This window comes from Orbicella faveolata, unplaced genomic scaffold (assembly GCF_042242905.1).
Source record: "Orbicella faveolata isolate gen_17 unplaced genomic scaffold, um_ofav_v1 contig_35, whole genome shotgun sequence".
Taxonomy (NCBI): domain Eukaryota; kingdom Metazoa; phylum Cnidaria; class Anthozoa; order Scleractinia; family Merulinidae; genus Orbicella; species Orbicella faveolata.
In genome coordinates, this window is record NW_028301564.1 from 28,316,702 (window position 1) to 28,328,564 (window position 11,863).

General features: G+C 37.5%; 1 protein-coding gene across 1 annotated transcript; it reads right to left on the reverse strand.

Moving 5' to 3' along the window:
- On the reverse strand, positions 1–9,028 carry LOC149104125 (uncharacterized). The gene is made up of 4 exons (XM_089273065.1): positions 8,893–9,028; positions 8,369–8,438; positions 1,569–1,629; positions 1–706 (listed from the first exon to the last, which is right to left on the reverse strand). Exons 2-4 carry the CDS (start codon positions 8,426–8,428, stop codon positions 381–383), a joined length of 447 nt encoding a protein of 148 aa, XP_089129191.1. The 5' UTR covers positions 8,429–8,438; positions 8,893–9,028; the 3' UTR covers positions 1–380.
- Positions 9,029–11,863: the final 2,835 nt, after the last annotated feature.

Sequence of the window (11,863 nt, forward strand, 5' to 3'; positions counted from 1 at the left end):
TTCTTTCCAAACCCTTTTTTGAAGTTTATTTGCAAAACTTGACCGGTTAAAATGTACATCAACGAGGTGGTCAGATTAACAGGGTTTACAGAATAAAAGTTGAGTGGAATTTGGTGCTAACCGGAAACGGTGGCCGTAATATCAAATGAGGCTGTTGACGGGTCGATAGCAGGTCGTTGTGATTGGTAGCCAACACATCATGACTGCAGGGCTAAAGAGTTTACAGAAACACAGAAATGAAAATTAGAGCACCACTTGATTTTTTAACAGATATGTTTATATGTGTTTTATTCCTATTATCCACAAAACATTATAAGAGACCTTGAGTCAAACACTCAGTGACTGTCCAATAGTGTTGTCTTCAGTGTGTTTTATTTCCTCTAAATTTCATAAGCTCCGAAAAAGGTGTGTGCTTTTGCCATCCACAGCTTGCTGGGATACACGGTCTCCAAGCTGATGTAGTCGGCCCTATACAGATACTTTGTAGCGCCACTAAACACGGCGCCGTAGTCTGATTCACGGGACGTCTGTAGCAAGCTGACAGGTTTCCCATTTACAGCGATGGCCAAGCGGTTGCGATGGTTTCCTGTATACTTTTCAAACCATGCTTGCGCGTATATATAGTAGTATCCACTAGATCGTACTATTAGTCGGCCATTTTGATGGGTAAACCCACTCAGTTCGTCGACTGCAAAGTCCGTAATTTCTGCCAAAACGAAATATAAAGAGGCAGCTAGTTAGACACCGGTATGTACAGATCTGGTTTGGTTATTGAACAACTTTAAGCAATAAGGCGCACTTTCTCTGGATTTACCAACGCAGTAAACTCGCGCGAGATTTTGCATTGGAAGAGCACTTTTACAGTTTACCAAACCAACGCGTGGGTTTGCTGCTCCTGTATACCCAAGAAAATGCAATCTATAACTTTTATGAAAGGGCCATTAAAAAACGTTGGTCAAAGATATAAAAGCAAGATCTATTTTAACTGCGTGATGAAGTTGAGTTCTCTCTCCCGCTGGAGCTTGTCACATTCGGTTCATCAGATGACGCGGTAAACTAATCGCAACGAAATAATGAACGCTCAGATTCAGATCCACAGGCAAAGTCTTTGCAAACAATTCAAGGGACGAATACTTTGAACATTAATAACAGTCCTCACAAAGCAAGGGAAAAGCTCATCAGTTAAAATGTATATTCCCTATTGTTTACATGTAACTTAGAGAAATCATTAACTGACAACACTTGCAAAAAGTTATGCAATGAGGTAGGCTAGTTCCTCAATCTCTGCTTCAGAAATGCCCTGAAAGCTTAACGTGGACCGAATTCATTCATCGTCCCGTGCATAGTGCTTGGTTAAATGTGCTTAAGAAACTCTGAAAGAAAATTTGTAAAAAAAAAAAACCCAATTAACCAGTGCGAGGCAAAATCTCGTTTCTGTTATTAGCTTGTTCTAGAGACTCGATCGGGAGGAATAACAAAATATAAGGATTGCGCTACCCTTTGTTGAATCCAAGTTTATACAATAGGCTAAACAAGAAAAAGTTCAAATAGATGAGCATAAAATCTACCTGTATACCATGCTCCGTATACGTGACGATTGTCCAATGTTCCTGACAGCTGTGCCACCCTCTACGGACAGAGGTAGTGTTAAAATCGTATTTGTTCTGTTAAAAGACCATAACTTTAAAAAAAAGGAGAAAATACCAGTTACATCAGCCGAGAATTACGAATGTTGTGATCTTTTTCGTGGAGGCCTCGCAAAAATTTTCGACTATTTGCGTAAAAGGTTTCGCTTATTGGCTTATGTTTGCTCATTTTAAACATCTCCCTCTACTTCTTAATTATTTTCCTTTTCATTTACAATTTTATTTTCACAGCTTTGCGACTGAGCAAGATTTCGCATTTCACCACTTCTCGTTAAATCCGCAGATCCTGTCGAGGCGTATGGTTCTTAAACCTCCTTGTAAAGGTATATTGCTGGAATCGATAGCGACGGTAACGTTTACATGTTTATCTCTTCTTCGCAATAAGGCTGGATACGAACATCACGTAAAATCACCTTAATATCTTTCCGGAAATTCCCCAAAAGCATCCCGATTTTTTTCTAAACATCCTAAATTTTTGTCTTAACTTAATGTATCTTAGTTTTGAAATGTCTAAATGACTTAGTTCTTCCGTATTTATTGGATTATTTGTATATGTAATAGGACTTCATGCTGTCCAATTTGGAATTAATTGGATGAAAAAATTCTGAGGACAGCCGAAATTGGACGAGGCCGTAGGCCGAGTCCAATTTGGCAGTCCTCAGAATTTTTTGAATCCAATTATTTCAAATTGGACAAGCATGTAGTCCTATTACCTATTAAGAGTGCCTGCCTGTAAAAATCAGACAAATTCTTAATTTCGCGGCAAGGGTCGAAAATTCGATTTCGCTCATATTCTTATGGTAGATAGGCTAGGGCATGACAAAAACTACTGGATAGTTTTTTTGGCAAAATATCCTTTTATTTCAAAGAAATATGCAAATTACCAAATTCCGTTAAAATCGTCATTTGACGCACCATTTTATTACACAAGTTTGAGAGCCTCGCACGCAAAACCACATCATTCTTCCGTCTTTAAAACACTCAAATATTTTTGTGCAATGTTTAAATGTGTACTGGGTTGATTTTAGGGAATGTTGCGTTGTCTTTTTGGGTGCAAAATAATTAAATTTCGAAGACATGTATTTCATTCACTTAAAAGTACTTCGTGAATATAATTAATTTTCACCATGTGCGAAACCTTCAAATGGATCAAGCTTCTGGTGGTTGAATCGCAGAAGGATGGTCTACAGATTCCTGTAAAAATTTCTTTGGGCAAATGATTGTGAGCGACGCGAGAGCTTTTCAAAGTTCCGCCAAAATGCAAATATTTGACCATCCGTCGTCAAATTTCAATTTACGGGTTAGACGTTTATTTTAGCATGCGCCACACGACTTGACCTATAATAAGTTGAAATAGACACAGAGTTGATAATTTCGAAATGTTCTAACCTTATTTGTTGGTAAAGGCAGATCCAAAGCCGATTTGACGTGTTTCTAGTCGATCTCTCACCATTCGTCGCACATAAAGCAGAAGTTTGCTATTGTTTACACAAGGTTAACGTCCGATGTACATCGCCTACTGTCAACCTATTATTGGTCGAATACTATGAATCTGTGACCATCTTTCTGCGCTTATGAACATCACTGCATCTAAGTCTAAAACGGCTAAGTCATTTGGAGATAGTTGCTTGCTTTACGCTTCGCCAAAATATTGCGTTTGATCGATTGCTGACCATTGCTGATAAGCGTGTGGGCGCAGCACAATCTTACAGCCGTCATTTGTTCGTCACGCAATGCTGTCACGGCATACGCTGCACATTTTGATCTGTTTTGTATAGAGCACTCTCAGGATAAGTGAAACAATTTAATCATTGTTCATCTGTTTATTCATATATGTAATAATATGTGTACATTTATATAATCGTGTTCTATAGTGTACGTGGCGTCGGTTCAAATCACGTTTGTTGTACGTTCTGACGTTTCAGACAACAGCTGATAAAGCTAGTGCCTGTACTCTCTAGAATTTTAAGAAAATCGCCATAAACAAATTATAGATCAATGAAGCAAGAACTAGCTGAAATAAAAATAGGAAATCACAACGAGTCTAATTCGTGAGAAAAACAGACTAAATTTAGGTAGTATGCATGTAGGTAGCGGTGGTCGAGTAAAAGATAACAACAGGGGAAATGGTAAACTATTCATTCTTTTCATTTCCTAATTCAATCTCTTCCTACTGAACATGATTGTGTGCTCCCAGTGATTCTAAGCCTTACGGAGCCTTACGTGTTAGGATAGAAATTGTCCTACCCCTACCCTCTAAAATGGGATGACAGCATTGCGTGACGATCAAGGAACCGCGGATTCAAGCCATCAAACCATGATGATCAAACGTAATAGTTTGGTGTAGGGCAAAGCAAGCAACTATCTACAAATGACTCAGCCGTTTTTGACTTAGATGCAGTGGTGATCATATGTATCGAAAGAGGGTCACAGATTCATGGTATTCGACCGTTAAATAAGTTGACAGATGGCGATGTACATCGGACGTTATGTAAACAAAAGCAAACTTCTGCTTTATGAGCGACGAATGGTGAGAGATCGACTAGAAACACGTCAAATCGGCTTTGGACCTGCCTTTTACAGCAAATGAGGTTAGAAAATTTCGAAATTATCAGCTCTCTGTCTATTTCAACTTAACATAGGTCAAGTCATGTGGCGTATGCTAAAATAAACGTCTAACCCGTAAATTGAAATTTGACGACTGATGGTCAAATATTTGCATTTTTGACGTACTTTGAAAAGCTCTCGCGTCGCTCACAATCATTTGCCCAAAAATTTTTTTACAGGAATATGTAGACCATCCTTCTGCGATTCAACCACCAGAAGCTTGATCCATTTGAAGGTTTCGCACATGGTGAAAATTACTTATATTCACGAAGTACTTTTAAGTGAATGAAATACATGTCTTCGAAATTTAATTATTTTGCACCCAAAAAGACAACGCAACATTCCCTAAAATCAACCCAGTACACATTTAAACATTGCACAAAAACATTTGAGTGTTTTAGAGACGGAAGAATGATGTGGTTTTGCATGCGAGGCTCTCAAACTTGTGTAGTAACATGGTGCGTTAAATGACGATTTTAACGGAATTTGGTAATTTGCATATTTCTTTGAAATAAAAGGATATTTTGCCAAAAAAACTATCCAGTAGTTTTTGTCAGGCCCTAGCCTATCTACCATGAAAATATGAGCGAAATCGAATTTTCGACCCTTGCCGAGTTATTTTCCATTTTTGTGGAGAGGGACTCTTAATTATATAGGATCCAAAAACAGATGAAGAAGGCAAATATGTCATCCTCTAAAGTACAGTATTTCTCACTTCGCTTTGCTCAGCACGTCACAGGTCAAACACTTTAACACAGGTTTTTTGCTTCTTTGAGTGTTCTTGTTCTGATTATTCTCCCTCATCTCGAGTAAATCAGTAGCATCTAGCTCTGGAAACCTAGCTGAAGACTCCATTTGAAACTTTAGACGTCAAAAAGGTGGAGAGAAAAGTCGGGAAATTCCGCCATTAACATAAGAAAACTTAGCGAGCTTCATTCGCTCGGTGACGTTTGACGGCAGTGATAATAGCTGCAACCTGATTGGCCAATACTCGGTTTTTTTATTTATCTTGACATTTCATTGGTTGATAGAAAGTATCCAGATTTTTCTCAAATTGGACAGTTTGTTCAAAGCTAAACTAAAACGTTCGAGCAAAAACTATCCAGTTTATTTTAAATTTGGACAGTTTGCAAAAATTAATAAAAAATAGGTCTGTTGGCAATATTGGATTTCGATGGAGCTATATAATTATATTAGAAATCACACTATTCACACTTACAAGACAAGACAAAGGAACGACATTCACCCACCGAATCCTAAGTTAACTCTAGGGAAAAACACATTTAGATTTTCAGGCGCAGTTCTTTTTAATGATTTACCCACATCAGTAAAAGAAGCCACGTCGCTTTCCATTTTCAAGAACTCTCTTAGTTTTCACTTTAGCCGTTAGTTTTCTACCAATACAATACTTAAATATACTTTGATTGTTCTCTTTTATTGTATTGATCTAGAAAAATTGTACTTCATAGATATGTAATTTCCTTTTTATTCAATTCTTAAACTCCTTGTACCTAACTTTGCGATAATTTTAAAATTCTGAATATTTTATCATATAGTCTTAATTTTACGCAGGGCCCCTTTTGATACCAGCCTATGGCTGATGGGGCTACCTTGCCTAAATTAAGATGACTTGACTTGACTTGAACTTGTCATATTGTGCCGAATATAATGATTTTCACTTAAAAGGAACATACGTTTTTTTCAGTTGTGCTTTTATCTTATTTTCACGGAATTTGTCACATTTCAAAATGTGAGCTTACAACCTGTTCACTGCTGTCAAAATCCTCGCGGGATACATTTATTAGTGGGAAACCGGTTGATCACTGATTGCTGGACTAAATTGAGCAGAACAGCTCTAAACACAAAGAAACTAACAAAATTCCAAATATCCTTGAAAATATAGTACGACATTTTTGTGTAAATATCCAGATTTTTTAAGAGCAAATGTACACAAGGATTAAAAGTAATTCGGTAAGGCTTGAAAAATAGAATTTGCCCTACTGTTGCATATAAGTAGGCCTTAGTAAAAGTAAAAGCGCTATGTTGTTTTTTTCTTCAAACGTCTTGGTATTTCCGAGAAAGAGGACATTATCGGTTTCACGTCCAAACATCAATCTAACAAGTTCTAACTGGGCTGAAAATTGACCATTTTACGCAGGGCCCCTTTCGTCTCGGAATTCCAAAAGATTCTAGATGCTAACTATACTAGGATAGTTCTTTCAATATATGTAAAGTTTAGGTTGGGCAAATGATTAGGCACTCGTCAAAACATTATTCAAATCATACACAAAAACATTAAAATCACGCCAGCAGTGGAATGCGTGACCAAAAGTACTACCATTGTTTTTGTCATTAAATCACTTCAATTCGAAATATCACAGAAATATCAGCTCGACTTAAGCATAAACCAACATATATATGTTTACGTTAGCTGGGTTATCATGTCTCGACTGTCAAACAACATTCCTATCCTGCCATTTAAACGGTGTTCCATTAGGTTTGCATAACCTGTACGCATTCGACTGGTGATTTTGAATTCCCCAAATCGCTCAATATTACCAAGTTCCCATGTAAATGTTCCTACATTTTCCGTTTTGTTGTTTGGTACAATCATTCATCCTGCTATCAGGCAGAAATCCCCAGTAATTAGCAGTAACAAATAAGCCGCCATCTTCGATGGCTCCGCGTCTCTTATTTGCATATTGTCCAGCAAAAGTCTCTGCGCACAGGGTAAGGGTAGAGTGGGAATTCATTCCGAAAGAAAAAGCGTTAGAATTTCTCCAATATCTCGATGTTAGTTCCAGTTCAGGGCCTCCTTTCTTAGGTAAAGCGATAAATGCTACACACGAACCAGGTCTTTGAGGCTTAAAATTCAAACAAAGAAAAGTAACTCTGTTAAAAGCTCTGAAATCCCGACCCTCACCCCATGTAAAATATGTTGTAACGCACGGGTCTCAAATAACACATCTTCAGTCAAAATGGAGGACTTTCAAACGTCTTCAAAATGGAAACCCGAAAGTCGCACGTGGAAAGACAATTAAGCAGTTATTACTGGCGCAATCAAACGACACAAATAACACAGATAGATGATACATACATGGGACTTGAAAGTAACTGTTTTTCTTCAAAGTCGGATGTCATATGAGTACTGACAAGAACGCCGCTGAAAATTATTTGCAGGGAAAGAATCAGTTTGCAAGATTCAGGATATTACAAACCGAGATAGTTGAAAATGCTATTATTATGTTTTTGTCATTTATACTGCTTGGTAATGCTGACGTTTCGAACTGAAGTAATATGCCGATACGATGATAATACTTTTGGTCACGCACTCGGAAGCTGCCGGCGTGATTTTGTGTCTTTTGTGAACGATTTTGAATAATTTTTTGACGAGTGCCTAATCACTTGCCCAAACTGAACTTTACATATGTTGAAAGACCTAACCTAGTATAGTTAGAATCTAAAATCTTTTGGAATTCCGAGGCATGGCTCATGGTCAAAATGACAATTCTTTTCACCGACTGACTAACTCAATATTGGAGAACACTCTGGTTTACCGCTAAATAATTAGATTAATCCAATATTCTTGAAATCGTCCTTTTTTAGACAAGGAATAGTTCTGCAATAAGCTAGTTGTATTACAACTTTTCTGCGCTCAATAGTTCAGTGCGAAATGCGAATCGAATGAAATTGCATGAAATTGAGTCTGAAAGTTAAATCGTAAATGTCGCTTTTCTCGGAAAGACAAAACTGTTTCAAGGAAAAAACTACAGCCTGTTTGCACTCTTGTTAGAGGCTAGCTATATGCAAAAGACGAGCGAATTTGAGTTTCCTAGCCTTGCCGAAGAAATTTGATTTTGTTTGATTTTTGTGGGAATTTGCTCTTAAACCTCCAGAAAGTTTCTAAATGTGTCAAAAAATATTCGGAGTTTGGTATCTGGACATATCTGACGATTATGACAAGGTCTTACATCTCCTGCTCGAAAAACAAAAAGAGACATGCTCAATGATGAAAGAAGGTAATGTGTGTCGAACTGAAATGATCATCTGTCCACTATATCTGGTTAACAAGTAAAAATAATTTTAACAAACACAAATGTACGAAATATTCTTACCGTACTCCCTACTTCTGTCACCGCAATGAGAAGACAAATCAGCAAAACCTGCCGCAACATGATTTGAAACCTACACACAAAATAATCGAATAAGATCATTTTAGAATGTTGAATCTTTAAGACTGAGTTGCAAAGTGGAGCTTAATATGCATAGACCAGCATATGGAATGTAAAACGTTTTACCTTTTTAATTCACTGTCGACACTTGAAAACTGTTTCACATGTAAGCGTGCAGGCAATTAACTGGTGAAGATCTCAAAATATTCTTAAAAAGTCTTATTGAAAAAATCAGTAATAATCATCCTTAACTTCACGTATTTACCCACTCTAATCAGACCTCTATCATATATTTAATGGTCGTTTTTTGCTGGTGTTTATAGGACTGTCGACGACTTCACTGATCACAGGCAACCTTGCTCTCTACAACTAAGCGCAGTCTAGCCGCAGCCTCGATCAATTGATTTGATAAACAGGTTAAAAGCGACTGCGCCTTGTAAAACACTTTGTCACATGCATATACTTACTGAACTGTGAGCAAGTCTTTTATAGTCCACAGGAAGCTTGGCGTTTCTTCTGCTCAAAACAAATTAATTCAAATGGCGTTTAAGATATCCTCCACAGTATTTTATATACGCTTTTTTTCTTCTGGGATGTGACCTTAATGCGCGACAGATCATTCCGCTTCACCAGAAGTCCATAACTGATATATTTATAGTTGCACGTACAGTGTTAAAACAGAGTCAAAGGTCAGCCCATTAGCAAGCGCATTTCACGTACCCACTAAGAAAATCTTGTTTCTTAAAATACAACTTCATCAGTTCGGCTGATATTTGCCTATATTATTATATTATGTATGTATCTCCTATCTACATACAAACACACACACACACATACATACGTACCCCTACCTACTTGTGGGGCCTATGTTGCCACACCCTGCTTGTGAGGACTATCTCATCTTTAGCAGATATCCAAACAACACCTAGTACGTTTTACTGCTTGTTACCACTTGTCTTTATACATCTGTTAAAATTTGGGGAAACGTTTAATATTCTTGTGGGGACTTAATTGCGGGGACGTGACTAGAACTGGACTGCCTACTTGTGGGGTCTATGTTGCCACACCCCGCTTGTGAGGACTATCCCATCTTAAGCAGAAATCAAAAAAAATACTTAGTACGTTTTGTTGCTTGTTACCTCGTCTCGTTATGCATCTGTTAAAATTTGGGGAAAAAGTCTAATATTCTTGTTGGGGGCTTAATTGTGGGGACGTGGCTAAAACTCGACTGCCTACTTGTGGGGCTTATGTTGCCACACTCCGTTTGTCAGGACTATCTCATCTCTAGCAGATATCCAAAAAATTCTTAGTGCGTTTTGTCGCTTTTACCTTATCTTTTTATACATCTGTTTAAATTTGGGAAAAGGTTTAGTGGTTTTTTGGGTTTTTAATGATGGGGACGTGATTAGAATTCGACATTCACTACTTACGAGGAGCTTTGCCCAGACAGTTATCAATACACGCAACTTAAGCCACTTGCGAGGACCATTTGCCAGATGATATTTGCGAGTGCGTTCAACTACAGTTTTATCTCTCGTAACTGAACTTTCTATGGATGGAAATGCTGTGATGCATATTCCTCAGTAGAGCCTTTTAGTGAAAAGTTTTAGTACTATATACCATAGGAAAAAGTAAAATAAAGATTTATAATAGCTGCTTTAAGTGTCCAGAAAAAAACTTATGACTACCCAATTAGATGTACGATTGTGTTCTTAAGTAGTTTTTGCATCATTAAGCCGTTTCTTGCGATTGACTTTAAAAGGGGATTTCAACTTCTGGATCTCTAAAGGGGCTTGAGGCACGCGGTACGGTTATGTGGTGTTCAAGAGGAAAACAAAAACACCCTAGCTACATCGATGGCCCACAAAGGTTATCACATAAAACGTATTGCGTTGGTTAAAAATACCAACTGGTATGAAATGTCTTAAAATGCCCCCTCCCCCCTCCCTTCCCCAAGGAAAGAAACCTTACATGGCCATGTTAGGCTCTCTATTACTGGTCTGAATGAACAACAAAAACATCAGATAGACGTATAAACTCGAAAACAAAAATATTTAATACAAAATTTGTTTCTTATTACAGTAAAACGGATAGATTTAACTTATTAAGAAAGACTAAATGGCCATTGTGAGTGGCTTACATTTCCAGCGTCCATATAAACGATTACCGTTTACAACGAGTTTCAGCTAGTTCATCATCAGACTTTTGCTAGGCCTGTTTGTTTTAAGTTTAAGTTTCACAACGCTCGGTCGACAACGGCAGTTTTAAGTTTTAAATGGGAGAACAATGTTGCCGTATCTCGGACAAATAAACAGTGAAGCAATTTCCTGTTGATGATGAACTTTAAAACTGACTTTATAACATAGACTTTGCAGTAAATAACGCTAGAATAACTCTTGTTATCATTACTAGTATATGACCTGTCAATAGCAACCTTACTTTACCTTATTTGATAATAACTAAAACAAATGCTCTCTCTTTATCTTGGGCTCTTTGTATCATTGAACAATTTGTATCATTGAATTTTCGTTGCTTAAAATCGTTTCTTAATAAGCTGAGCACCATTCAATCATAAAAAATGAGAGTCTTCGTGCGCGTTTTTGAGTTACACGTATTAGCAAAAATGAATTTATTTGCCGCCAAATAAAAGTGTTTATGACTCCTACCCACTTTTATTAATTATTAAATGTAACTATCACAGTTTAACAACTAAGGTGAGCTAGGGAGAAATGGCAGTGAGCAGGGTTCAACCGGAGGGGGATGGAGTGTAATTTGTGCAACGTAACAAAAGGATTGAGTAATAGTCACGAGACTATCTGATGACCTAACTAACAATAGATTGATTATTTGGCAATAGTCACGAGTTGAGACGGAAAAGTACATAGCCTCGTTTCCATTGAGACCTATAAGATGATGCGTGTTCCTCGAGTTCGTCCTCTTTGTCTCCAGACCTAACACTCTGCGAGTTCAACCCTCCTCCTCCCTTCCTCCACCTCGTATATTTTTTTATTTCTTTGTATTGGGTATTTTATTGTGGGCCTGCCGTTTTTCTCGTGCCCTCACCTTTGCTAGAGCTTTACGAACGAAATAATCGTTCCTAATTAGTTTTATTTGACTATGTATAATTTAATCAATAAAGCGGCCACCTCGTGTGGCCAAAATTTATCCCAACACTGGATCTGGATTACATTTTTGGGGGGCGCTCTTTGCAAACAAAGCTCGGCTGTTGACCAAATAATTGACTATAGTTTTTTCATTAAGTTGTATTTAATTGCATCTGGGAAAGGAGACATAAATTAAGCATGTTTACATACGTAAAGTATAGCACTACAATTAAATCATAATCATCATAATGACTTCTATCATTATAATGCGTATTACAGCACTTCCTCTTTTTTTTCACTGGACAAACCATAACTGATATTCAATATAACAAAT

Bases quoted from the DNA above. Each gene is read 5' to 3' on its own strand.
- LOC149104125 (XM_089273065.1), bottom strand. From the start codon at position 8,428: ATGTTGCGGCAGGTTTTGCTGATTTGTCTTCTCATTGCGGTGACAGAA. The intron at 1,630-8,368 runs GTAAGAATATTT...CTCTGTCCGTAG, and splicing joins TGACAGAAGTAGGGAGTACG to AGGGTGGCACAGCTGTCAGG. The intron at 707-1,568 runs GTAGATTTTATG...TCGTTTTGGCAG, and splicing joins ATACGGAGCATGGTATACAG to AAATTACGGACTTTGCAGTC.